The sequence below is a fragment of the Mastomys coucha genome, unplaced genomic scaffold (assembly GCF_008632895.1).
Source record: "Mastomys coucha isolate ucsf_1 unplaced genomic scaffold, UCSF_Mcou_1 pScaffold20, whole genome shotgun sequence".
NCBI lineage: Eukaryota > Metazoa > Chordata > Mammalia > Rodentia > Muridae > Mastomys > Mastomys coucha.
The window spans coordinates 50,087,373-50,112,859 of record NW_022196903.1 but is presented as its reverse complement, the minus strand read 5'-3'; the positions used below and the strand labels follow the sequence as shown (position 1 = coordinate 50,112,859).

General features: G+C 50.5%; 1 protein-coding gene and 1 long non-coding RNA gene across 9 annotated transcripts in view; one reads left to right on the top strand and one right to left on the bottom strand.

Moving 5' to 3' along the window:
• The window catches only part of Crhr2 (corticotropin releasing hormone receptor 2), a 44,772-nt gene that overhangs the window by 14,364 nt on the left and 4,921 nt on the right, over positions 1 to 25,487 (top strand). For 2 of the 8 annotated variants that reach the window (XM_031381983.1, XM_031381987.1), the window contains exons 4-10: positions 1,871 to 1,996; positions 15,207 to 15,292; positions 16,836 to 16,945; positions 17,245 to 17,362; positions 19,334 to 19,487; positions 19,955 to 20,015; positions 20,804 to 20,876. In XM_031381983.1, coding sequence (XP_031237843.1) covers positions 1,871 to 1,996; positions 15,207 to 15,292; positions 16,836 to 16,945; positions 17,245 to 17,362; positions 19,334 to 19,487; positions 19,955 to 20,015; positions 20,804 to 20,876 — 728 coding nt within the window. Of the gene's footprint in view, positions 1 to 1,483; positions 1,743 to 1,870; positions 1,997 to 15,206; positions 15,293 to 16,797; positions 16,946 to 17,244; positions 17,363 to 17,391; positions 17,558 to 17,657; positions 17,735 to 18,695; positions 18,712 to 19,333; positions 19,488 to 19,954; positions 20,016 to 20,803; positions 20,877 to 25,487 lie in introns of those variants that run through there. The other 6 variants (XM_031381986.1, XM_031381985.1, XM_031381984.1 and 3 more) reach the window with 6 other exon arrangements.
• On the bottom strand, positions 18,243 to 19,865 carry LOC116098957. Its single transcript, XR_004122019.1, has 3 exons — positions 19,796 to 19,865; positions 19,415 to 19,514; positions 18,243 to 18,416 (listed from the first exon to the last, which is right to left on the bottom strand). It is a non-coding gene; the product is annotated as an uncharacterized LOC116098957 (long non-coding RNA).

Below are 25,487 nucleotides of genomic sequence, written 5' to 3'. Positions count from 1 at the left end.
CTGAGCCAGAGCTCTGATCAGGAGCTTGCCTTGGTTTTCTTCTTCTCTGTGCTACGACAGGATATGAAGGGCCATCCTTTCCTAGTGAAGGAGATTGCATCCCTGTGACGATGGACCCAGACAGTCATGCTCTGACCTAAGGCTCTGCCAAGAGTTGGACCAGGGCCCAAACTGTGCATCCAGGAGGCAGAGGACAGATCTATCTAGAGTTCTGCCTGCCTCCCTTTCAGTTGGCAGATCCTGGGCAGTCCGGGGCTCAGCCTGGTCTTCCGGCTCGCTCACTCTCTCAGTCCCTCTGCTTGGGAGTGACAGCACCATTAATAAGGAGGCCAGGAAGACTACACAGAGGCAGTGGCCTGTTCCTGGCCTTTCTCTGCCTGGAGCACTGGCCTCTTCAGGGTGGGTTTGGCCTTCACTAGAACCTGGTCTCCAATGGAGGGTGCAGGGGGACTGGTTCTAGATAGAGCCTCTTACACCATAGATGCTCTGGACTGTGGAAGAACTCAGAAAACATGCCACTGGTGGAGGAAATCCACAAAGACTCTTACCTCAGGGAACATGGCAGAGAGAGACAAGGCAGACTCCAGACTGAGAGAAAGACATACCTAAGCAGGTTCCTCAACCTAGGCCCATCCACTTCACAGGCCTGGAGTTATTGGCCCACTCTGAGCACTCTGAGCAGTTAGGTCCATTCAACTAATCCCCAGGCAAGCATCCCTAGGGATGGGGGCTCGGAATCTCTTCAGGGGTGCTCATTCTTCCCTTCCTGCTGGGGGGCGGGGCGGGGCACTGACTTTTCTCCTCTCCTCAGATGGCCTTGCATAAGGCAGGAGAAAGAGATTTGTTTTCACCTCTCACTCTATCTGGTGCCCAGGACACTAAAACCTTTACATCTTCCAGGTGATTTTAATTAATTTCTTCCTAGATATCCTCATCTTGCTACTGGTGGCAACTCTGCCAGTGTGAAACCTGGTGTTGTCACCGGTTCCTGGCTCCTGCTGAGAGCCATCTACCTACTCCATATTTTCTCCATCTTTGTTAGACCCTCTCTGGTGACCTCTCTGCAACCCTCCGGGGCTCCTTTAACCCCTTGCCTTCCCTACGGCACAAATCTGCTGCTGGGCTGACTAGTTGCCCCTATCCATTTCTGATGTCCTCCTTTGGGAGAACACATTTCTGGATCAAGAGCAGACAAACTTTGGCTGGCGATAGGTGTAGGAGGGCAGCGTGGATCTCCTGCAGCCCCAAGGCCTGCGACCCTCGATCCTCGGAGTGGTTATTCGGTCACCCCCAGACCCGTAGATCGCCAGCTCCGCGGCCATTCTAGTGACTTGTCGGGTCGAGAGGGCACAGAGGGCGGCAGGCCCGACGGGGCTGGAGACAGAGCCCCGCCCCCGACGCCGCCATTGGTCGTGGTCGAGCGGGCGGCCCCTCAGCTCAGTGAGCCCCGCGGCTTCTCTTGGCCAAGGTCCTGGGCGCGATCGATCCTTTGCTGCACCCCGAAGCTGTCCGGCTGGCTCGGGGTGGGAGGGGAGGAACCTGGACGCTGCACTCTCTGGCTGCTCCGCGTCGCGCCCGCTCCTTCGCAGCCACGCGGGGCGCGCACTCCCACTCCCTCCGCGCGCGGCTCCGGGGCGCAATGGACGCGGTGCTGCTCCTCAGCCTGCTGGAGGCCAACTGCAGCCTGGCACTGGCCGAAGAGCTGCTCCTGGACGGCTGGGGAGCGCCCCCGGACCCCGAAAGTAAGCAGGAGACGAGAGATCTAGAGGCACATGGGCTTGCTCTGCGGCGTTCTCCTAGCACAGGTCTGAGTGGCACCCCGCGCCCGGGCCACCCCTCTGAGCCTCTCTGCGCTCCCTCCTGTCTCCAGGTCCCTACTCCTACTGCAACACGACCTTGGACCAGATCGGGACCTGCTGGCCCCAGAGCGCTCCCGGAGCCCTAGTGGAGAGACCGTGCCCCGAGTACTTCAATGGCATCAAATACAATACGACCCGTGAGTGCCCCTCGCTTGTCGCGTGCTGGCCTCCCAGAAAGGCGGTTCAGGAAGAGGGGAGGGTTCTGGACCCTGAATCGGATACCTACCGAGGGTCTCTGTACCCCGAAGCAAAGGGGACTCTATAAATGTGGGGGCACACCTTCTGTCCCTAACTCTATGATGCTTCTAACCCAAATTAGGCAGTGGTTTGCCTAGAGTTCTCATGCTATGTTTGGTAAGAGCCGAGCAAGAGAAATAATACTAATACTTCCTTCCCTCAGGAGCAACCTTCCTCTACACTGTTTGTTGAAGTGCCTGGTGTGCGTCCATTCGGGCTTCCTTTCTGTTTATACAATCCTCTCCCATCTCTAAGACGACACAGCATATAGATGTTAAGGTCCCAGTCCTGTATCCGCGTTGTGACTAAGGGGATCAGATCCTACTACTGGAGATGAGAGATCATGAGGGGATAGGAAACGAGATGAACTCCTATATTGGGGCACATACTGAGCCTAGGCTCTGGGAAGCCAGAGGAGATAGGGTATCATCTTTTCCCCTAACCCCTGGGACTTGCTCACTGAGCTTGTGAGTCTGGAGCCCTGGGCAGCATTACCTCTGTTCAGCCTCAGGTAACTTGTAGTTTTGGATGAGGTCCACACCTCCACCTCCCAGGAAGAACAGCCTGCAGCTTCCTTCCTACTGTCAAGGCTCATGAGAGAGCTACACACTACAGGAAAAAGAAGAAGGAATGAGGCGGGGCGGGGGGGGGGAAGGGGAGACGGAGAGGCATTCAATCTGGGGTTTGTGTCAATATGCACATGTCAATACAAATGGAAGCCAGGGCATGGGAGCCAGAGCTCTGTGAGGTTGCCGGTAGCAATGGCTCGCCCACTGGACACCCTCACCTGTCCAGCCCTACATGCTAATACGGCACTGATGAGACTGTGGAGAGCTGTTTGTCTATAGCCCTTAGCGGTAGTGTCTGAATTGTGATCTATCTCCTCCATCAACACATACACATGCATGTCCCAGCTCTCTGAAGGCAAGGAGACCTTCACCTTCTAGGTACTTAAAGAAAGGCCACAGTGCCTGAAGTGGGGCCAGGCTATGCTCCCTGGGCTCAAGGAGCAGCCTGTTCTGAAAAAGCTAGGACTGGATGCTCCTAATAAAAAGAAAAATCTGTGGAGGTAGAGGAGGCACCAATGATGGTTTCCTCATTACCCAAGAAATGCCTGCTAAGCATGATTAAAACATATCTCATTGAGAGGTAGTGAGGATCCCGACCCAGGAGCTATGTAAGAAATGCCTTTAAGTTTCCTCCCAGGAGTAAGTAATGACTTGTATTTTTAGGATGTGACCTCTGTGAAGCTGGGCAATGGAGATCAGGTACCTAATTCAAAAGCACTAAGGCAGGGCCAGGGGGAATGACTGAGCCTGAGGAAGCTCAGCGAGAGTTCTTACCCTGTTCTCACCAACCAGCCTGGAACCCCACCTGCTCAGGGTAAGGCCTGACTCTTCCAGAGCAGAACTCAGTGCGGCATTATATAACCAATTGTTGAACCCCTACTATGTGCCAGCCACAGCAACTGTACTGTATTGAGGCTGCCCTTCCATTTGCCGTAGACAGAAGAGTACCAAATGATAACTGCCCTGCTTCAGGAAAAGCAGGGGGTTTGTGGGGAAAAGGAGAGGCAGGGACATTGCATACCAGACCCCTCCTATCAAATCAAATGAGAAGTTGAAAAAAAAAAAAAAAAAGGTCAGGACGCCACTGAGGTTGGTAAACGTGGTGGCAATTAGCCCTTGGTGTCTAATGAACAATTTTCTTCATTTGGTCCAAAGTGCTGCCTGTACCTTCGCTCCTGGGGAGCACTGAGCTGGGGGTGGGATGCTTGCTCAGAGGGATACCTGGAGCTGGGAGGGTGCAGTTGGTCAGCCCTGGTCGGAGGAGGGCTCCTGGCAGCAGTGGTAATACCTGATAGATGCTCCTCCTACCTCGGGTCAGCCCAGCCTCTGCTGCCTCAGCTGGCCTTTTAAGTGGGCTCCTTCTTTAAACAGAGAAACCACTCAGTGAAAAGCCTGAGGGAAGAGTTCCCTAATCTCATCATGTCACAGCCACGTTTTCCCTTCCCCAGCTCCCTGTTTCTCAGAAGACAGATAGAGCTGGAGGGTGGGAAATGCTCTGTGCGGATGGCAGTGTCTGCAGAGAGGATTGTGGTCTGTTAACTCGGCTGAGCACAGAGGACCCAGCACAGAACTGCTAAGTGCTAACCGCTACCAGGTGCCAGAGTCACCAGGAGAGCCTGGTACCCACAATTCCACTCCTGCAGCTCCCTAAAGACCCAAACTGTTTTCAGACCCTGGTTGCAGAGCTCACGGGTAGAGCACGGCTAGCTAGCTCTTTTTTTGTTTGTTTGTTTGGTTCATTGGTTGGTTGATTGGATTTTGTTTTTTTTGTTTTTGTTTGTTTGTTTGTTTTTGAGACCGGGTTTCTCTGTATAGCCCTGGCTGTCCTGGAACTCACTCTGTAGACCAGGCTGGCCTCAAACTCAGAAATCCACCTGTCTCTGCCTCCCAAGTGCTGGGATTAAAAGAGTGTGCCACCACTGCCCTGCTGCACCAGGCCAGTCAGGATCCTTGTGCAACAACCTCAGGGCGACCCTGTACCTAGGAGAGTTCAGTTTGCAAGGAGGGCCTGAGAAGGCTCAAGCCTCCAAGCCTAGAGGGTTAGTGAGGACTCAGCCCTCTGAGCTGCACTTCGGAGGCAGGTTTGGTACAGCAGGTGGATATGTGATAGGTAGATGAAGGTGTTCTAAGCCAGAAGGAGCCATAGGAGGCCTGTGGATGGGCTGCACTTAGTACCTGGGAAAAGTGGGGTGTTGTAGAATATAATAGGACAAAAGATATTAAGGCCAGAGAGGAGCATGGAAGACTGAAGGTTCAAAGCATTGCAAAGGACTTTATTGTAGCTATAGGAGAGAGCTTGAGGAAGATTGTGAGTAAAGAGGAGCTAAGCTGAAGTCCTCTCAGTCTCGGGGTCAGGGGAAGAGGGGTGGGAACACTGTGACAGCCCTTTGGTGGAAAAGACGCTTTGGGGGCAGAGGAAGGTTTCCACATAAGTGGCCTCGGATGCTGGAATTGACAAAGAGGGAGGGGAAATGGCAAAGGACCAGGAATTGCAGAAAACGGAGGGATATGCTGCTGGCTTTGAGGCATTAAGGGGACTTCTGCGCAGAGGCATCTAAGAAGTGGCTGTCCAGGTAGCTACAGCCCAGGAGAAGACCAGGGTGGGGATGAGGTATGGGGCAGCTGTGGGAATGTGTGGGAGCAGGTGTCAGAGAGCACATCAGAACTGTCATTGGTCTCGTGCAGAGAGAGTATCACCAGATGCCACGGCCAACAGTTGCCAAAGGAAAAGGACTCAGGCAGGGCCATGCACCCAAGTCCAAGGCAGAACCACCTTATAGCTTGTGTTCCCTTTACTACCCTGAGCCCTGGTATACCTGTCTTCCCAATTTACTTGCCATGCCTAGAGGTGGAGACTTGGGGTTGTCCTCATGCTACACACATGGAAATAGAGGCTTGAAGACCTAAAGTAACTTATCTCCTAAAGGAGCAAGGATCCTAAACCACAGCTCTTCCTGGCTAATCAGAGAAGGGCTTTGTAGAAGGGATACTAGAGGGCTGAGTGTGGTGAAGCGCGTTACTAATCCTAGCCCATGGGAGGAATAGGCAGACATATCTCTGATAGAGGCCAGTATGGTCTACACAGCATGCTCCAGATCTGTCTCCAAAAAACAGGATCTTGGAAAGAGGCTGGTGAGAGAGTCCATGGAGTAAAGAAGGTCAGCCCACAAACCTAGGGACCAGAGTTTGATCCCTCAAATTCAGGTAAAAGTAGAAGAAGAGAACTGACTCCAGAGTTGTTCCCTGACTTCCACACGTGTGCTATGGCATGTGCCCTCATCATGCATGTGCCTGTATGCACCACACATACACCACATACACACACACACACACACACACACACACACCACATGATAATCATAAAATTAGGAAAAGGACATTGGACATAATGAAGCCTATTATTTCATACAATTAATATATAACAATTAAAAGTAGGAACAAAGGATACTGGAGAGCTTCTTGAGTCACTGAATTAAGGAGCTAGATTTGAGGAACATAGGACCCAATGTGAAGAGCCCTGCTTTCCCTGGGTGGTAGATGCCACCATCTCTGACCATCAGCTGGACAATGCCACTGCTGCTCAGTCTGGTCTCTGGAGGGCAGGGCTTTCATCTACTTTGCAGGTAGGCAGTCTGAGGAGTAGGGAACGTGGTGATTCCTGCTCACTTGCTCAAGCTCTGACTCCCAGGAGTCTTAAGACTCCAATGAGAGGTGGGCCTGTCTTCCCTAGACTTCCCGAGCCTAGGATCAAATCCCGGGCAGCTAAAACCAATCTGAGCATGTCCATACATGGTATAGTCCAGGGTGAGGCCCCATCCTTCTTGGGTCTCAAGTTCCCACCTATAGGGAGAAAAGAAGTGGGTTTCCAGAAACAGGTTACTGGGGAGACAGCACTTAAATTCATATTACTTCACCTCCCCATTCACAGATCTCTCTGAGCCTGTGGATCCTGACCCGTATGTCCAAGTATTCTCTCCCACTGCTCTCTCTTCCACTTCCACTCTTTCACTTCCTCTACTCCCCTCTTCTTTTCTGTCCTCTCCTTCAATCTCCTTGCTTTCTCTTTCCAACCCTCCCTCCTCCTCATTTCTTATTAATGCCTCTCAACCCCTCATCTCTCTGTCCACAGATCACCTGAATCTTCCTGCTCTCCCTGTCCAGGCCACTCCTTCCTTCTCTGCCATGGTTCTGTGGCTTCCTCTGAGGTCCCTCTGCTTCCCCAGGATGTAGCCCATCTTCTTCCAAGAGCACTGGTCCCCACTTTGTCCTCCTGTCCCTGTCAAGAGGGAACAATGGGCATTTGTGAGGCAGGGAGAGGGGGGATGTCTGCTTTAACTAAACCTAAGGAAAATACTGAAGCCTCACTTCCCAGAACCCCATTCTAAAATGGAAACACAACCTAAGCAGACCCCAGATAGAGAAACCTCCCACCAGGTTGTGCCCTTGGACAGGAGTCCCCTCTTCAGCATCACGGGACAGAGGTGTCAAGAAAAGTTTCAAAGCCCTTGGCTTCAGGAGCCCTAGATGGCTTATAAACCAAACTTGCACAAAAAGTCAGAGATTGGGATAAAGGATGTAGCAGGCTCTGGGCCATGCTTAGCAGACTTCCTGGGGGGCCTCAACAGAAAATATGTGACATTTGTTGAGGCTGCAGGTCTGAGGGTACAAGACAGACCAGAGCCTCTGGGGCAAGGAGTTAGAAACTGCAGAACTAGGAACTGGACTGCCTCTGTCTTTAGGGACACATGGTCACCCCCAGACTTTTATTTTCTACAAGCAGGAAGTTCCCTATGTGTGAGGACTGTTTTCCTCCTGAGAGAGAGGGAATGCTTTCTCAGGTTCCCCTATCACATGAGGTGTGGAAACGTAATGATGAAGGAAGGGAGAGCGAGCCGGTGTGGAGACTCTCTGGCCAGCAGTACTTAGAACTGTCCATGTGCCTCCAGCTACCTTGCCCCGTCACTTCAGGTAGGAAAAGACCAGCCACTCTCTAACATCCACTCTCTAACATCTCTAACATTCACTTTGTGTGGAAGGAGCCCAGAAAACAGGGAAGTCTGTCCTGAGGTGAAATGGCAGTGATGGCTGCCACAGCCAATGGGAGGATGACGAGTAAGTTGGGAAGGCTTCCTGGAGGAAGTATGTCACTGGAGCTGGAAGAATTGAGGCAGTGATGTGTGATATAGATAGAGGGTATGTGAGCAGGAAAGAGGGGGACCATGGAGGTGCTGATGGCCTTCATTCTTGCAGGACCCAAAGATGCTGACTGACTGTCCATAGCCCTTTGATGTGGGACAAGGAATTCTGGAAGGATGCTGCTTGGTTTTCAGCAAGTGCCATCTGAATCTTTGTCCAAGGTCACTGGGAACCTTGACCTGTCCTGCTCCTCTCTTCAGCTCCATTCCTTGTCTTCTCTCTGACTGCCACCAGCCACTGCAGAAGTCCGGAGCCCTAAGGGTGGACACCCACCTTCCAGCACCCCAAAGGGCCCATTCCTAGCTGTGCTCAAGCTTAGTCACTTGGGCCCTGCTGACCACCTTCAACCATGCCCCACAAACAGAAAGGTGACACTTACATAGTACCTGTGGAAGCAAGGGATACAAGGAGCCAGTTGAGATGTAGGAGGCAGCCTCAGTGTAGGGCTAGGGTTCCCTGGAGACCGGCTGCCTCCTGATTTTTTCTTTTTTGCCTTAGTTCTCTTTCCTTTTTTCATTTTATTGACTTTCATAATTTCATTATTTTGTGTGCATGATGTGGAAGGTGGGGGCATACATCACAGCATACATGTGGAGATCAGGAGACAACTTGATACAATCCATTCCTTACGTGGATTCCAGAGATCAAATCAGGTTGCCAGGCTGCCGGGGCGAGTGTCTTTACACTTTGAGCTGTCTTCCTGCCCCAGTATGTTTTCATTAGCACATGCTATTAGGCTTTTGTTGTTGTCCTTTTGAGGATATAAATAATTAGGTTCTGTTGTTTTTGTTTCTCCTTCTCCCTGTCCTCTCTCTTACCCCAGCAACTCCTTCCCAATTCCGTGTCATATCCATCCTTCCTTGGCCACCCCAGCTCACACACCTTCCTCAACATCTCCTTTTCCTGATCTCCTATATCATTTTATAGTCTGTGCCATCTCTCATATTCTCTTATTTACATCCACACAAACAGTAAAAAGGATCAAGTGTGACATTTTTATCTTTCCGAGGCTGGGTCACCTAATTTAATGTAGTATTTTCCAGATCCATCCATTCTTCGCTGAGGCTGGGTCAACTAATTTAATGTAGTACTTTCCAGATCCATCCATTTTTCGCTGAGGCTGGGTCGCCTTATTTAATGTAGTACTTTCCAGATCCATCCATTCTTCGCTGCGCTGAGGCTGGCTTCATTTCCTTGCTATTGTAGATACTGCGTTCTTAGTTATCTTATCTGTGTAAAGAGAAGACACTGACTTCATGAAGCCATGTCAAAGTGGAGAAGGAACAGAGCTTTTGTCTCCCTGTGTTCTACAGGGAATGGTCATCGAGGAGCAGGCAGCGATCTGGAGAGGGGAGCAGGCAGCGATCTGGAGCCTGGAAGGAGGTGTATCCCTGTTTTAGGCATGAAGGGGACACCTCACACCGTGGAGATTGTCATTTTGGGATGGCATGGTCTCTCTGCATGTTGTCTTGGAAGGAAGCAGATTGTCCATCCTACCTGAGTATGTCTGATGTCCAAAAGCTGCTAGGAGGAGGCAGGCCTTCAAAAGACTGCCCTGTTGTTAGAGGGTGGGGCAGGCCTTCAAAAGACTGCCCTGTTGTTAGGGAGTGGGGCAGGTCCTTGCAGCCATGGGTCCACCTCAGCCATTACTTTGCAAGAAGAGCCTTGGGTTGAGAACCAGGCCTAATTCTTCTCATCATGGCTACTTGTCTTTCCTCTGGCAAGAGTATCCCCTACATTGGACCTCCATTTCTGTGCTTTAAGAAGATCCCTTTTCCCTTTTGTTTCGTGGTTCCAGAATAGCCTGTGCTTCAGGGTCCCCAGCTTGCTGCCTTTTAGTCCCTTCTCAGGCTAACATCATGGCAGACCAACAGTATGGAACACAGGCCCTAGGCATTGTTAGGGAAGGCTGAAATGCAGAGCAGAGGCTAGGGAACCATGTGGGGGCTCTACCATAGGTTCCTCTCCTGGTGAAGCAGTGATGTCCACAGTGAAGTGGATCCCACTCATCCCTTCCCTCTTTCATGGACCTAGTGTGACCACCGTTAAATTGTTCAGTGTCTCCATAACTTAGTTTCTCCATTGTCTCCTGTCAGTATAGGTGGCTGACCCCACTTTGCTCAGTATGGGATGGTAGAACATAATAAGTAAAAAGACTCTTGGAACTAAGAAGCTTTAGGTTCAGTGTAGACAGTTAAAATGCAGAGAGTAGTATTCACACAGCATAACAGCAATGGGGTGGGCATTCTCTGGCCCAAAGTATTATAGGCAAATGACTCCAATGAGGCCCTTTCCAACCCAGTGTCTGACTTAGGCGATGGCAGATACCCAGATATTCAGTCTAACAACCTTTCTGACCTAGAATGAGTGTGGACAAGTGTGAACATCCCAGCTTCCCAGTCTACTTCCTAAAGGCCGTGATAAGACCAAGAGAGATGTGCGAGGGGTCCAAGATCCAGTCCAGCCTGTGCTGTAGCAGCATTGGGATGGTCAGACCACTTTCACAGGGAGGCATACCTCGTTTGGAAGCCTAGGGGAACTTTCTGTTGGCGCCATGATGAAGTCCCAACCACCCGGCTCTGGCTATGCCTCCCTAGTGGTCTCTTCAGCAGTTAGCCACACCATACATCACCATTGCCCAGAGCAGGCTGTGGAGGCTAGGCTGGGAGAAAGTGGATAGACTTTCTTATCGGGCAAGAAAATGAGTCAGTCAAGGCCAAATCTTTCAGTAAAGAAATGGTTTTACCTGGAGTGGCTGGGCTTCAGGCGACAGAGAAATTGGGGTGGGCTATGTGGTCCCTAAGGCATTTTCTTCTTGGAATGTGGTCACTAGGAGTCTCACACCCTGCAGAGATGGCACAGTTGGTTGCAGGGAGCTTGGGTGCAGTAGGGAAAGTCCCTTTTAGATAAACTGGTCTTATGGCATCTCAGGAGGATGTGTTCCCCGAGGGTGTGGGGTTCAGCTCTGGGGAACTTTCTTTCCCTCTTTGGTCCCAGATAGACCAAAAGAGGGAGAAGTTTCTTTCCCCTCTTACATTCTCAAGAGGTGCCACTGACTCTGTTTCTAGTGTGCTTCCTTCAGAGCAGCAAAGACTGTGTCTGGAAAGTAGAAGATGCTTCTACAGGGCTTGCCACTTGAGACTGACGTCCCCCAGGACAGGGGCTTGGACTTTAGCGACTGAAGTTTCAGCAGTAGGGTTGGCCTGCCATCGGATGTGTGAGAGATTTAGTTGCCTCCTGTATGTGTGTTAGGATTCAGTCATCCAAGGTTGCCAACTCTCCTTTTGGCTTGCACTCACTCTTTCATGCTTTGAGTTCCCCAGTAACCTAGGCAACATCAGCATCCTTGGTCCATCCCGGTGTGTTCAGCTCTGTGCAGCACTTAAGAAAGGGGCCAGATGAGAGGGAAATGCAGGCCTGGCTTTAGGAGGTCTCTGACTGGAGATAAAGGCTCTCACTGTAGGTGGCCTGTGGGCTGGGTGAAAAAGAAGGCCCTTTTAAAATAGGTATCAGCAAGAGAACAATCCTAGCCCAGCATGGACCAGGTAAAAGTAAACAGCTGGACCCTTGGGGTGACAAACAGAAGCTGTGCAAACTGTTAGAGGAACTGGACTGACCTAAGTGGCCAGGAGCTCTCCAAGGTCTTCCCACCTTACAGAGATGGTGAAAGGCTTTAATTTTTGCTGTCCGTGGTGCTGAATGGTCCAAGCCTACTCGGTGATTTCGGTAAATGTCACATCTAGCCTCTTTCTTCCTACCATCACCTGCTCTCCTTATAAGTCTTTCCAAATACCCAGTGACAACATCTCTCTTCCTCCTAACACAACCTCCCTCACTCAGTCTCCTTTACATGGTCCCTATCTTATAAGTGAGGATATATGAGAGATAAAAGTAATAATAGAGAGAGTGTTTAGAAGTAGGGATGCTTGGAACCATCAGTATGGTTTCATGTTTAGCATTCAGCAAAATGGAAAGGCCCACTTAGTAGATAGAGAACCTACTGAAGACCACAACGGTATCATTGGGAAGCAGTGGGAATGACTTTTTTTCTGAGAGAGGAAATCAAAGCAAAAGGGAAAAGACTTGGTCATGATCACCTTGCCACCAAGAGACAAATTAGAAATAGATGATAGGCTCCCATCTCCCAGTCAGGCTTCTAAGCCACCTCAGGTGAGGCCTCTGAATGAGAAACTATCAGCAAAGCTTTGGCACCTACAATGGGGAGAGTCTGTTGCTTAATAGTCCAGTGCCACTATGGGGATGCCCACCTGTAGCATCCAGACCCTAATGTCCCTGGAAGGCCACACTGCACACCATCAACATTGATTCTCAGCAGGTGCACCTGTGTTGCTGTGGTAACAGGTGCCCACTGCACTATATCTAGCTCCACAGTTTTGGCCTGGACATCTGAACTCAGACTGTATGTGCCCATCCTCCTGTGGTTTAAGGGGAGGAGGGAGCAGGGCTCCTCCACTCTCTTGTCCAAGGCTGTGCCTGAGGGCTTGGTGCCCTCATTAGTTGTAACAGACAGCTCCCTCAAAGAACAGGCACATCTGTCTTCCAGTCTTCTGCTACCCAATGTTGATAGCCAGAAACTCATCCCCAGATAGCATCAGGCCCCAGAGGGAAGTCCTCTTCACTCCCACATCCCACATCTCAGACAATGATTTTGGAGGTTTAACAAATCTAAGTCAGTTTGATGTCATCTGCATGCCCTCAAAGTCCTGCTCCCGAGGGGCACACAGGGGCCCCAGTACAAACCCTGCCTACTCATCTGTCACCAGGGAGCTTAAGTCCAGTAGCAAAGGAAAGCACTAGATGCAAAGTGACAGAGCCCACCCTGAATCTTTGCAAATGTTCTAAAGTAGATTTTTGTTTCTTCAAACCACAGATTGTGTGACAATAACGGGCCATGAAATTGATTTTTGTGGGTCATGACTAGCATTTATGTATGAAACAAACAGATATATTAGCACAAAGTAGAATGGCAAACATTATAGCTGTGGTCAAACTAAATTTTGCTCTCTAAAACTGGATCCAAGCACTCATGCGCACACAAGCACATGCGTGCACACAATAATACAAAAATGTATGTGTTAATGGAGTCTAGGGGCAATAAAAGGTGAAGTGCTGTGTTCTGAGAAGTGAGACTCTCTAGAAGAGGTACTCAGAGGAAAAAGAACGATGGCTTCAGTTCTACAGTGCTGAGCAGGCTCTGTGGAGGAGATGGCATGGCGCTAGGTTGAGGATGAACCAGTCTGTTGGAGGGCAGAGTGTCGGAAGGGGCAGAGGGGCTGAAGCACCAATGATGCGGGCATGTGCTAGGCCCATTAGAGCAAGTGCCGGCTGTGATTGGGGTGCCAGGCAAACATGGGGTCCGGGGTAAAGAAATCTTGGTATTATGCCTAGAGAGTTGGATTTCATTCTCGAGAGCAATGAAGAGACACTTACTGTTGATTTTTTTAAAGTATGCATGGCATTTAATCATGGCCAGGACCACCTTCCTTACCAACAGTGAGGGGGGTACCCCCTCAACATGCCAGGTAAGAAATGTCACTGGATAAAGAAACAGAAGGGTCTTAGGAGTCTGGCTTTTGCTGCAGAGGACATGGTCTGTTTCCCTTGAAAAGATTTTATTTTCTTATGAGTATTTTGCCTGTCTGTATGTCTGTACACCATGAATATTCTTGGTCCCCAAAGAGGTCAGAGTAGGTATTGGATCCCCCTGGTACTGGACTTAGGAATGGTTGTGGGCCATCATATGGGTATGGGTATTAAGCATAGAGACTCCTGTCCTCTGCAAGAGCAGCCTGTGCTCATAACCACTGAGCCATCTCTCATCTCTTTCTGATGGGGACTGAGCCCTGGAGGGGTGCTGGAGTCTCTGGTTGAGGGTTATCATGGTGAGGCACTGCTGGTAGAGTTGGGCTTCATGCTGAAGGCACTAGAGGCAAAGTTTTTCAAACTCTGAATTTGAGAACTCTATGCATTCAGAGCACTAGATTAAAGAATAATTGAGCTAATAAAATCTCCCCCGTTGTTTTCTGCTCTTTGACAAGTACTCCTTAATAATCTCTTCTCTTTGAGCTCACTGTCAGCTCAACGGATGTGAGTTTCTAAGTAACTTAATTTTTTTTCAGAACTCACTGCTTCCGATAAAACAATCTAAAGTTTCCCCCTCAGCCCTATGACTCTGTGCTCCAAGCTATTTATTTTAATTAGCTTTATATTGTATATTTAACATGAGCCAAAAAAGAAAACCCACAAACATATGCCCATTAGCCAGTAAGTAGAGCCCTGGTACAAATCACCCCCAAACAATGGACCAATCAGAATTGTAATCAAAGGGGAGTTGAGCCCTCTGCTAACAGTGATGCAGAGCAGAGACTGGTGAAAGGCTTTGGGGATCTAGGGAAGAAGGCACCCATCCTGCCTGGAGGGTGTTGGGAGAATTACGGAGAGAGCAGCTTTGAATCTAGACCTCCAGGGTCAGATCTCAGGTTGAAAGCTGAGTCTGAATATTTTGGGCCTTCATGCTTTGCCCTGGCCGAAGCCTCAGCTTCTGCTCACAGGACACAGCTGCTCCATAATGTCCTGTCGGGCACCACATTAGGCTTTGGTGTGGGTATGGGTTCCCCACACACATATAATATGTAGTGGCCTGGCAGGCAATCAGAACTCCCAGGCAGCAGCACAACCCTGCATCCCCAAACTTCCATGTTGCCACAGCCAGGTGGCCTAGAGGTCAAGAACACAAAATGCAGAGTGAAACCTTGCCATCTCGGTAACCTCGATTCTCCCTGTGCCTCAGTCTCCTCCTCCATTGAAAAGGGATCAGAACAAAGACTGAACAGCAAGCGTGTCTTGTCTATTAGACTCAGCGAGAAGAGCGCCTGGGCGGGCAAGCACATGCCACGTAAGTGGTGGCTATTGTGGAAATGCAAACGCTGCTGTCGGAGAAGAGTATGAAGCACGCACAGAAAATGATCGGAGAAGGAACAGAAATTGTTTGTTGTGCTAAAAGCAGCCAATCTTCAGCCATAACCCAGGACTCACAATTGGGTCCAGTTTTGTAGCTGAGGAATAAAGGAAAGAAGCCGCACAAAGAGCTAGTCAGAGAGTGTGTCTGAAATGGGTTTTAGCATGCCTTTCAGCCACCGTGTAAGATAAAGCCCTATGTGTAATTTTCATATAAATGACTCATATTAGCTTTCAGATATGCATTGTGTTTTCAGGTCCTGGGGAACTAAAGAGGGTGGACCTTATCCTGCGGGTACCAGGGAGCCAGGGAGGGCTTGTGAGGAGGGAGCGCAGCCTGACTCTCAGTGGTTGGCGTCTTCTCCAGGGAATGCCTACAGAGAGTGTCTAGAGAACGGGACCTGGGCCTCAAGGGTCAACTACTCACACTGCGAACCCATTTTGGATGACAAGGTGAGTGCCCTGCCTCCCTCACTCAGGTTCTCACAGCATTAGGTCTCAGGCTGAGCACAAAAGACCTCATGGGCAATGGAGCCAGCCTTGGTGACACCCAGACCCATCTCCTACCCTCCAGAGAGTCTCCCTCCAAGTGAGTTGGGGCTGGTGGGGAGCAGCAGAGTCTGGGCACCTTGTAGTTGGTGCTCCCTAAAGGGCTCTGCGAGCACGTTCTTTTCCCTTCTATGGGACCTTACTTTCCCCAGCTGGCATTTTGCTTCTACCATTCCATGGAGAAACAAGTACAGCCTCACCAAGACCATCCCAGCAGGAAGCTGGACCTGCCTGGGTCTTGCCACCCTGCACTGGCTCTTGCTCTGGAAATGGATTCAGTACTGCCAAAGAACTCGCCTCCCTTTGCCATTGGGTTTAGTACTGTGATCCAACCCAGGGCCTCATATATGCTAGGCACTGTCCCTTGAGGTCCACCTCCAATAATCTTGGCTTCATTGCTGACCCAAAATGATATGACCCAACCCCATACCTCCATTTATTCACCAAGGAAGCTCTCAGGTCGTCCGGAGCCCTTCCTCAAATGAAGTCCAAGTGTAGAGGACAGAACATAGGCCACCCCCGAGAAGTGGAGCCACAGAATATGAGCCCAGGTGTTCCACAGAGAGGCCTCGAGGGGAGCATAAGGAGAGCTATACAGCCTGGCTAGAGAGAAGCTTGCTCTCAACAACCCTCTGGCCTTCCTCTATGTTCTCATGGCTCTCCTGGCAGTGGGACAAGGTGGACTGTCTTGTATTCCACTTGAGTATTATTCCTGTGTTCTGTAGTGCACATCCTCATTGCTATGCTCAGGGACCAGTCCCAACCTACCCCTCCTGGCCTCCCATGGGTCACTGCTTCAAAGGCAGGAGGGAAGGTTGGTCCCATAGTACACATGTCATAGCTAAGGGTCATCTCACCCTCAGTTACTCTGCCAGCAGAGGTCTGAGCAGAGGCAAAACCCAGACATGGCACTATGAAGGACCAAGTTTTGAATCTGCATCTACAGCCCTAGGGTATCTCTCGTTCAATAGCTCTCGTCCAAATGTACCCCTAAAATGTATGCTGGGAGGCCTGGCTACAGTTTCTGTGAGTGTGTGTGTGTATGTGTGTGTGTGTGTGTGTTATTGAGGATTAAACCCAGGGCCACACATGCTAGACAAGCTATCTATCAATAATCTTCAACCCTAGCCCTATTTATTTGTGTATGTATGTATGTATGTATGTATGTATGTATATATGTATGTATGTTTGTATGTATGTATTTACTTATTTAAAGCCATTAAGTTGTCCAGGTAGGTCCTCCTAATCTCAAGTAGCTGTGCCCAACAGTCTGTGCCTCCGGGCTTCAGCCATTTATAATAATAGAGCCACCAGCGGGAAGATCTAAAAGCCTGGGGATATTTAGAGCTATTTTTTTATCCCAAGGTCAGGGCAGAAACGGCTGGAGTACCAGCCTTACTCTCACATAGCCATGCCTCTGTCTTCCCATGCCTGTCTGTCTGTCCAGCAGAGGAAGTATGACCTGCATTACCGAATCGCCCTCATTGTCAACTACCTGGGCCACTGTGTTTCCGTGGTGGCTCTGGTGGCCGCTTTCCTGCTTTTCCTAGTGCTGCGGTGAGTCCACCTCCACCCTGCTTTCTCCTTGTCTTCGTCTTTCCCAGACATTGTCTCTTCCATTCTGGGGCCTGGCAACAGTGGTCAGAAGCAGGTTTAATCCAGGTCACAGGGTCATGACCACCAGGCTGCCTGAAGGGTGGAGAGCAAGCTCAGCTGGGACCACCAAGGGGGGCCTTGGGTTCTGGTTCAGTCCTACCCTCATCCCAGGCAGTGTCTTTCCCGGCTGGTTTTTATCCTGCTGGCCCCCAGCCCAAGCCCCAGATGAACCTGGCTGACTCTGACCTGGACCTCCACAGAAGTATCCGCTGCCTGCGGAATGTGATCCACTGGAACCTCATCACCACCTTCATCCTGAGAAACATCACGTGGTTCCTGCTGCAACTCATCGACCACGAAGTGCACGAGGGCAATGAGGTCACTTCCGGGAGCCTCAGACTGTGGGGAGGGGGTGCCTGTCTGGCTGCCTGTTGGTTCCTAGCCTATCTCATGTAGTAGCCCACCCTGGGGCAGGCCTTGGGGGGGTTGCTCCCAGCTAAAGCTATCACCGCATGCCCTGCCACATGCCCCCCTCCCTCTGCCGCATGCCCCCTGTCCATCTTACAAATCCAGGTACCTTAGAGGAAAGGAGCTGGTATTAGCCTCTATCAAGGGTTTTCTTGCTTAGTCAGTCTTCAATGGAGGACTAAAGAGATTAACTTCCCTTTCACAGACATGGAAAGTGAAGCTCGGAGGGGTAAAAGTTACATTGTTGGTGTAGCACGTCCACTCTGTGGCCCCAGATATTAGGTGTGCACCCTGGATTTTTGTCAACTGTTAACTGCTGAATGTCCAAGTCGCTGTAAGACTGAATCTGGAAGAGGGCCAACTCTACTCTCTGGCATACCTCATAGAGGTCTCAGTGCATTGTCTTTGGCTGGCCTGGCCCTCAACACACACACACACACACACACACACACACACACACACACACACACACACGCTTGGTCTAGTTTGATCCTTAACTCAACCTGGCACTAATGAGACTGCACTTCACCTGGAAAAAAGGCAGCTTTAGTATTCGGGTTCATAGCCTCCCACCCACCAAGACTCTTTAGAGCAAAGGACCAGGGCTGGGGCAGTGAGCAGCTCAGCCTAGGAGCAGTACCCAGGGGCCAGATGGCTAAGTCACACAGGGAGGAAGTAGGGTCCCCAGGACTCCCCTTACCCAGCCCACTGTTTTCTCCACATTCCCCACATGCTAACATTGACCATAAGAGAACCCTGGGAGAAAGCCACAGATATGGAAGCCCATGACTCTGGGACAGTGCCTTTCCTTCTTATATTCATGCAATATTCTTGGGAGTGTCTCCTCGCTCAGAGCAGTCAATGGAGAGAGGTCCAGCTCTGCTGATAGGTCACACAACAGCGGTCCTGAGCACAGCCTCTGTTCATGTCTTCTTTTCCTCTCACCAATGGACAAGATGGCTACCTTGGGGTTTAGAAAAGTGTCTGGGTTTGTAGAGGCCTCAAAATTAGCAAGAGCCTCCTGCTATGAGCCAGCAGGAACCCCTCCTACCCCAACACCTCAGCTGCCCTACCCTGTTTGGTTTTTTTGTTTTTGTTTTTTTTTTGTTTTTGTTTTTTGTTTTTTTGTTTTGTTTTGTTTTGTTTTTGAGAAAGGATTTCTCTGTGTGGCCCTTGTTGCCCTGAAACTCACTCTGTAGCAGGCTGGCCTCAAAATCAGAGATCTGCCTGCCTCTGCCTCCAGAGTCCTGGGATTAAAGGTGTGAGCTACCATGCCTGGCTTGTTTTCTTTCTTTTTAAGTGAAAAGTCTATCCCTAAATGAAGCCCAGTCTGATTAGCTATGTAGCCAAATGGACATTGAAAACAGTGTTGAGCCCCAGTCAGCTGGCAGAAAGCCAACCATTGTCTCTTTCTAGACTGAAAAGATCTATCAGACATGGTGATCCAGACCTGTAATCCCAGCTATTTGGGAAACTGAGAAAGATTTTTATAAGTTCTGAGCAACCCTGTGCTACATAGTGAGTTCATAGCCAGCCTGGGCAATATAGTGAGACCCTATTACAAACTAAAAATATTTTCAAATGTTTTTAAAAGCTAGGGCTGTAGGCTCAGCGACAGAGTGCTTGCCTAGCAGGTGGGAGACCCTGGGTTCCATCCCCTATACCACATAAGAGGCTGAAGAGGCTGGGGAGGAGAGAAAGTCAGAGGCACACAGAAGAGGAGCTACCCAGAAGTGAGGGTGGGAGACTGGGCTACCCCGTTGGGAGTTGGCATTTGGAACCCTGTCCATGAGTCCCAAAGTTCAAGGTTCCGTGGCTCCCTGTGGGACCTGCTCTGCTGCCCCAGCAGCCTCTCACCACCCCACCCCTCCCCACATGCAGGTCTGGTGCCGCTGTATCACCACCATCTTCAACTACTTTGTGGTCACCAACTTCTTCTGGATGTTTGTGGAGGGCTGCTACCTGCACACGGCCATTGTCATGACGTACTCCACGGAGCACCTGCGCAAGTGGCTCTTCCTCTTCATTGGATGGTGTGAGGGTCCCTGGGCAGGAGGACTTCCTGGGAAAGGGACACTGTTGATAAAATCCGCTCTCCCACCCCTTCATCTTGAGGCCACGGACTGGAGCCCAGCCTGCCTTGCTACTCCCATGCAAACCCCAGCCACTGCCCCCACGCAGTCCTGACCAATGCCCAAGTACAGCTCTGCCCACCACCCCTGCACCATCTCAGGATGCATCTGCTTCCACTATTCTGCCCTCAAACCCTCCAGAAGTCATTCCAGAAAGGCTTCCTCCTATCCCAGGTGACCAGCCCAGAGATACTTGTCCAGTACACCACACCTTAGGGAGGATGGCTGAGAGTTGGGGCAGGAGCTGGGACATGCACCATGAGGTCATAGGTGGCCTGTAGTTGGAAGACTCCTGTGATGTCTTGCCTTGACATTACAAGAGGGTGTTTGTGCATGTGTCCATCCCTGCAGCATGTGTCTCTCTTTTCAGGCATACCCTGCCCTATCATCGTAGCCTGGGCAGTTGGCAAACTCTACTATGAGAATGAGCAGTAAGTGGGACAGGCTGGCCTGGGGGTTTTGAGAGCCCAGGTGACAGCAATTCTCTCATGGGGTCACAGGGGCAAAAGATGGTAATTGGCATTTGAATAAGGTCACATCTAAGGACCTTAGCACGAGGAAAACCTCATAAAGACAAAAGGTGCTCAGGAAGTGGAGGGCTGCCCCGGTAGGTGATAAGCTTTCTCTCAGGGGTGTTCAAACAGACACCAGAAATTTTGAGTCCTCTGAGGTGGCTGTCTGGGACTGGCCTGCACTGGATGACCTTTGCTGGAAGATCCAGAAACTTAGTCCAACCTTTCATCTGGGTCCCAAAGCATCTCTAGCTGTCAGTAAACCTGGCCAGGTAGTAGGTTCCTTCCCCAGTTCGAAGCTCAGCTCAAAGGCTAAAACCTGGGCTCAGGGTTGAAGAAGGTCCTGCATCCACAGCTGCAGCTTTGTGCCATGAGTGTCTGGCACATGGCACAGGTTCTACAAACAACAGGTGGCACGGGACAGCCAGCCCATAGACCAGTGAAGGAGAGCCCAGCTCTTCCTTGCTTCCTGTTCCTGCTGCATGCCCAGTCCTGGATGCCCCAACTCCACCCCTGCCCCAGACAAGCCGTGAGACTGGCCACAGGAGACTGGCCCCACTAGACAACAAAAGACAGGGCAGGCCCTTGCTAGAGTAGTTAGTGCTGCCAAGAACTGCCCTGGAGCCTGGGGCTCAGGAGGGGTCATACAAGAGACCTAGCTCTGAGTTGAGAATCTGTGTCCACCTCAGCTGCCCTATCTTTTGCAGGTGCTGGTTTGGCAAGGAACCTGGTGACTTAGTGGACTACATCTACCAGGGCCCCATCATCCTCGTGCTTTTGGTATGTCTTCTGCAGATTAATGGGCTAGGGCACTAGGAGCCGAGCAAGAGATCCACCCAGGCAGAGGCACCATCACCCTGCACCCATTCTCTACTGTGCCTATGCTTTGCCCACTGGTTCTCCTATGGGCTCTGCCAGTGGCAGCCTGCACAAGGCTCCAGACTTTCTTTGCTATTTTTTCTTAGGTGGAGAAATGGTCTGTCTGGTTGGCTCTAGCGCCTTCCCAGGTCATATTTCCCTTATCAGGTCCAATGCTGAGACAAGAAGGTAGGCAAGCTGGTACAAGTGAAAGGTGAACCAGCCTCTGTTCAATGCGGAGCTCAGTTCTTCTGCCCTCAAGAACAGCCTCTAGGGCCCCGCCCACCGCCCTCAGGCTGGCAGTAGATTCCAGAATGAGGTATAATGAGCAATTGTTCCTAGGCCAGCTCCCCGCCCTTTGCCAAGTGTATTCACATCTAAGATATAATTGCCACCACATCTTTAATGCACAACAAGCTTTAATTAAGATGGAGTTTAAGTAGTGGCTGCATTCTGGGGGGGGGGGAGGGAGAACCCATTACATATCATACATTAAAAAACATACAAAAGAGCCCCATAAGAAATTGGCATTTATATTAAGATTTATTTTAGGCTTCTATGAGTACCAGCTCTCTTAAAGGGCCATAGAACCCTCTTGCACATAGCGGGTGCCTGTCGGGTCTACCTTTGTCTACCATGGCAACAAGTACTATCTATCTCTTCCATTCACTGACTCTTGCTCTCCTGTGACTGTTGGAGTCACTGGATCCCATCTTTGGGGTGTCCTTGATGGACATCAGCTGAAGATGACTAGGAAGGTCTTCCACCCACCTTCAGGGCTCCACTCACTTAGGCAGAGGCTGGTCTTTGTCAGCAGTGAGGGAAGAATTGTCCTTGGACTAGCAGCTGCAGTGACTCACTCACCCCTCAATGTGAATGAAAACCTCCCAGCCAGCTGCCAGGAGCTCATGTAAAGGACCCGGGCTTTTGATAAACCTGGGACCCAGCCAAGGAAAGCTGGCCTGGATGGGAACCAAAGGCTTGGGAATGAGCTCCTGCCTAACACTGTTGTCCAGGTAGTGAGGGAATCATAAAGAAGGGAGGAAGCATTTGGGGGTCCAGCTCCCAACTGCCCAAGTATACACACCTCCCTCTCTGACTGCACATCCGCTTCCTTTGGAGCCAGCTGCTTATACCAGCAAGGGTCTCCAGGATCCGAGCTGAGCTCTCCTAGACCTCCTAGCACTTCCAGATGCTCACACATTTGCTACATAGGAGAAATGATACTGCCCATTGCAGAGATAAATCCAAGGTTACAGACACAATTAGTGGAGCTGAGATCCAGGGACTAGCCTCCTGCTCACCACCCTGCCTGCTTGTCTTGCCTGCCTCTCCTGTTCTCTAGAGAGTTGTCATTTATTTCTGGATTCTGTGAGAAGCCTGACCACTGCCTAGTGGTTATTGTGGAAAAAAAAAAAAAAAGGATGTTCGTTCATTACAACTAATACATGGCTTTATAACCAGGATTGTCATTTTGCACCCATCTTCAAGGCAAGTCTGTGGTTATCTGTGTTGGATAGGTGAGGAAGCAGAACCTGTGGTTAGTGATTTGCCTAAGGCCACAAAAATGCATAGGAATTTGAACCTATGCTTACAGCCAGGAGTTCCCAGAGGTGGTCTCAGGACCCATAGCAGGGGATTTACAGAAGGGCCAGGCAAGAGAGCAAACCCAGTCAGGGTTACCACCAGGACCAACAGCCTTGGTCTCAACCTGACTAGCTATGTATGAAGGTCTTAAACATGTCCCTTTGAAGATGGGGGAGCCTGTCCTATTATCTTCCCTGGATGTTGCCTCAGAACTACTAACCCTCCACACCTTCAATCTATCCTGTTTTCATGCAGAACCAGCCCTGTGGCACTAGAGAAAGCCCCAGGCTGAGCACTGTCCCCTGCAAGTGCTCTCAGGCCCAAAGGGCACAGGCTAGACATGTACATCATGAGACACTAAGGTCTGACTGACCGACGCTGGGCTCTGTGACTCATGAACAAGTGACTCCTTACTTTACATGCCTCCCTAAAGTACCCATAGACGCTGGGCTCTGTGACTCATGAACGGTGACTCCTTACTCTACATGCCTCCCCAAAGTACTCATAGGTTTTGGCCATACCTGTTCCTAATGTAGATGCCCGAGGCCCCAGCCTGCTCCAGCAACATACACTTGTAACAACATCCAGGGGCCTTGGGTATACACATCTGGGGTCCTGAATATAACGTCAGGTATGTACAGCTGTTGGGAGGGGAAGTGTGCTATCAGAGCTCTTTGCCTGTCCTAGCCAGCTCCCTGTGTGTAGTGATGCATCTATTGAGGACCGATCTACAGGGACCATCCTGAAGGGTCCGTGGAGAGCAGACAGGTATGGCCCTGAAGTAGGTGTGGTGCAGAGAGCAGCAAAATGAGTAACACAAGGAAGAGACAAGTACAAAGCTTGGGATGACCTGCTCAGAACCAGGAGAGGGCAGGCTAGAGATGACTCCAAGGCCCGGAGCAACCAGCTTAAAGATGGTGGGAGCCAACCAAGTGTGAAGCCCACAGAGAGATGAACCAAAGTCACGTATTCTGTTATCTGGTCTTCTTCCTTGCCTCCTGCTTTGTCCCCTGCCTCCCTCTCAGCCTGTGCCTACAGTGAGAATCTGCTAACAAAGAGGCTCTTGTGAACAAGCGACAGGACTTATTAAGTACTTTCCCCTCCGACAGGCTTAGGAGCCCTACTTACTGAAGGTGCAGAAGCAGTAGGCTGGCCTTGTACTTTCTCTGCCTTGGATTATGCTGGCAGGCAGGGCTGGTCCCTGTGGCCATTTGAGATGAGTGACTGTAGCCCTTGAGTTTATGGTGTGAACCTGAGGGAACTCTGGCTGGTCCCATGCTTCATGGGGTCAGTGTGAGGAGTAGAGGGCTCAGATATATGCTAGTGCTCTGGACTCCTCCTCAGCAGGTCCCGGAGTACCCAAAGTCTCCAGAGGATGGACCATCAATGGGAGGGAAGGGAGCAGCTGAATGTGAAAGAGTAGCCAGCTTCTGTCTGCCAACATTTTCTTAACCCCTGTAGAAGCAACATGTAGGGCCTGTGAGAAGAATGCTGCTGAAGCCAACCCTGATGCCTTTGGCTTGGCAGATTAACCAGTCTATTGCACCTGTGTATCTGTAAAGCATGGCTTGTGGTGGGGCTTGCCTGTTAAAGAGAATGTGGCTTGAGGAAGAGTTGTGTAGTGCTTGGGACTGCACCTGAAATGATGTGGACACAAACTCTTCACTGTTGAGCTCTGGGCAGGGATAGGCCTCCCCAGGCCTGTCCTGTCACAAGATAATGCAGACTGAAATGCTCACACTGTGGGAGTCAAGACAAAATCTCCCCTGTGGTGGGAAAGTTCTTCTCCCATGGTGGCTGCCTTGATCCCCACCTCCACCTTCCAGACCTAGGTCCTCTCTAGGCCTGGTACCCACTTCACTGAGCTCCTGAGAAGCAGATGAATGCAAATGTCCGAGGCGCTGAGCCACCAATGTTGGGGGTGTGGAAAGATAAGACTTCTCCATGAGAGCTTCTTAGGGGAGCTAGCCTCACCCGTACACTGCAGCTGTCTCAAAATCCAGCCATGTGGGCTACCTTAAGACCATCCCAGGATGGGTGAGAGTGTCCTGCAAGAGAATTGTTGAAGGACTTGGATTTTCCTGTGTGGGTTTCCACCCATTGGAGCTGGTCTTGACTCCCACAAGCAGCATTACTCTGGCCCCAACAGGGGCTGGTTCCTTCACTCCAGTACCATTCTATTCTTTCCTGGAAGCTTTCCACTTTCACATCTAATGCTATCACTGGTTCTCAGCTTGTTTATTTTAGTGCCTTTTCTGAGTGAGCACCTCCCCCATCAGAAGCTAGGCCATAGTTCTCTATGTGCAGACGCCATGTCTGTCTGTCCACACATCTTTCACCAATACCCCAGCACAGAGGCTGGCCTGGAAAGGTAATTGTTAGAGCCAGTTAGACAAGGAATGGAGTATAATGGTTCGTTGAGGAGCTGGCATGTTTTGCTTTGGGGTATAGGGTAGAGTCTAAGAGTACTGAAGAGTTCAGCGTGGTCTAGAATGGTCAGAGGGTTCTATGGAGAGAGAGGAAGTTTTGTGGGGTGGGGCTGATGTAGATAAAGGGAGAGCACTGAGAAATGAGCTGAAAAAGAAAGGGTAGCTGGGCAGTGGTGGTGTATGCCTTTAATCCCAGCATTTGGGTGGCAGAGGCAGGTGGATTTCTGAGTTTGAGGCCAGCCTGGTCTACAGAGTGAGTTCCAGGACAGCCAGGGCTACACAGAGAAATCCTGTCTCAAAAAACAAACAAACAAACAAACAAACAAACAAACAAACGGAAGAGTAGCTTCCAGGGGGCACAAAACCAGGTGGGGGTAGCCTGTTAGTGAAAAGGTAGGTCTCCTAGACACTCCATATCAGCCACCTTTCCTGCTACCTCCACAACAGAGAAGGGAGGGCCCTGCGGCCAAGAGGTACTCATTGACTTCTGGGTACATGGGTGGGTAAATGGGAGGAT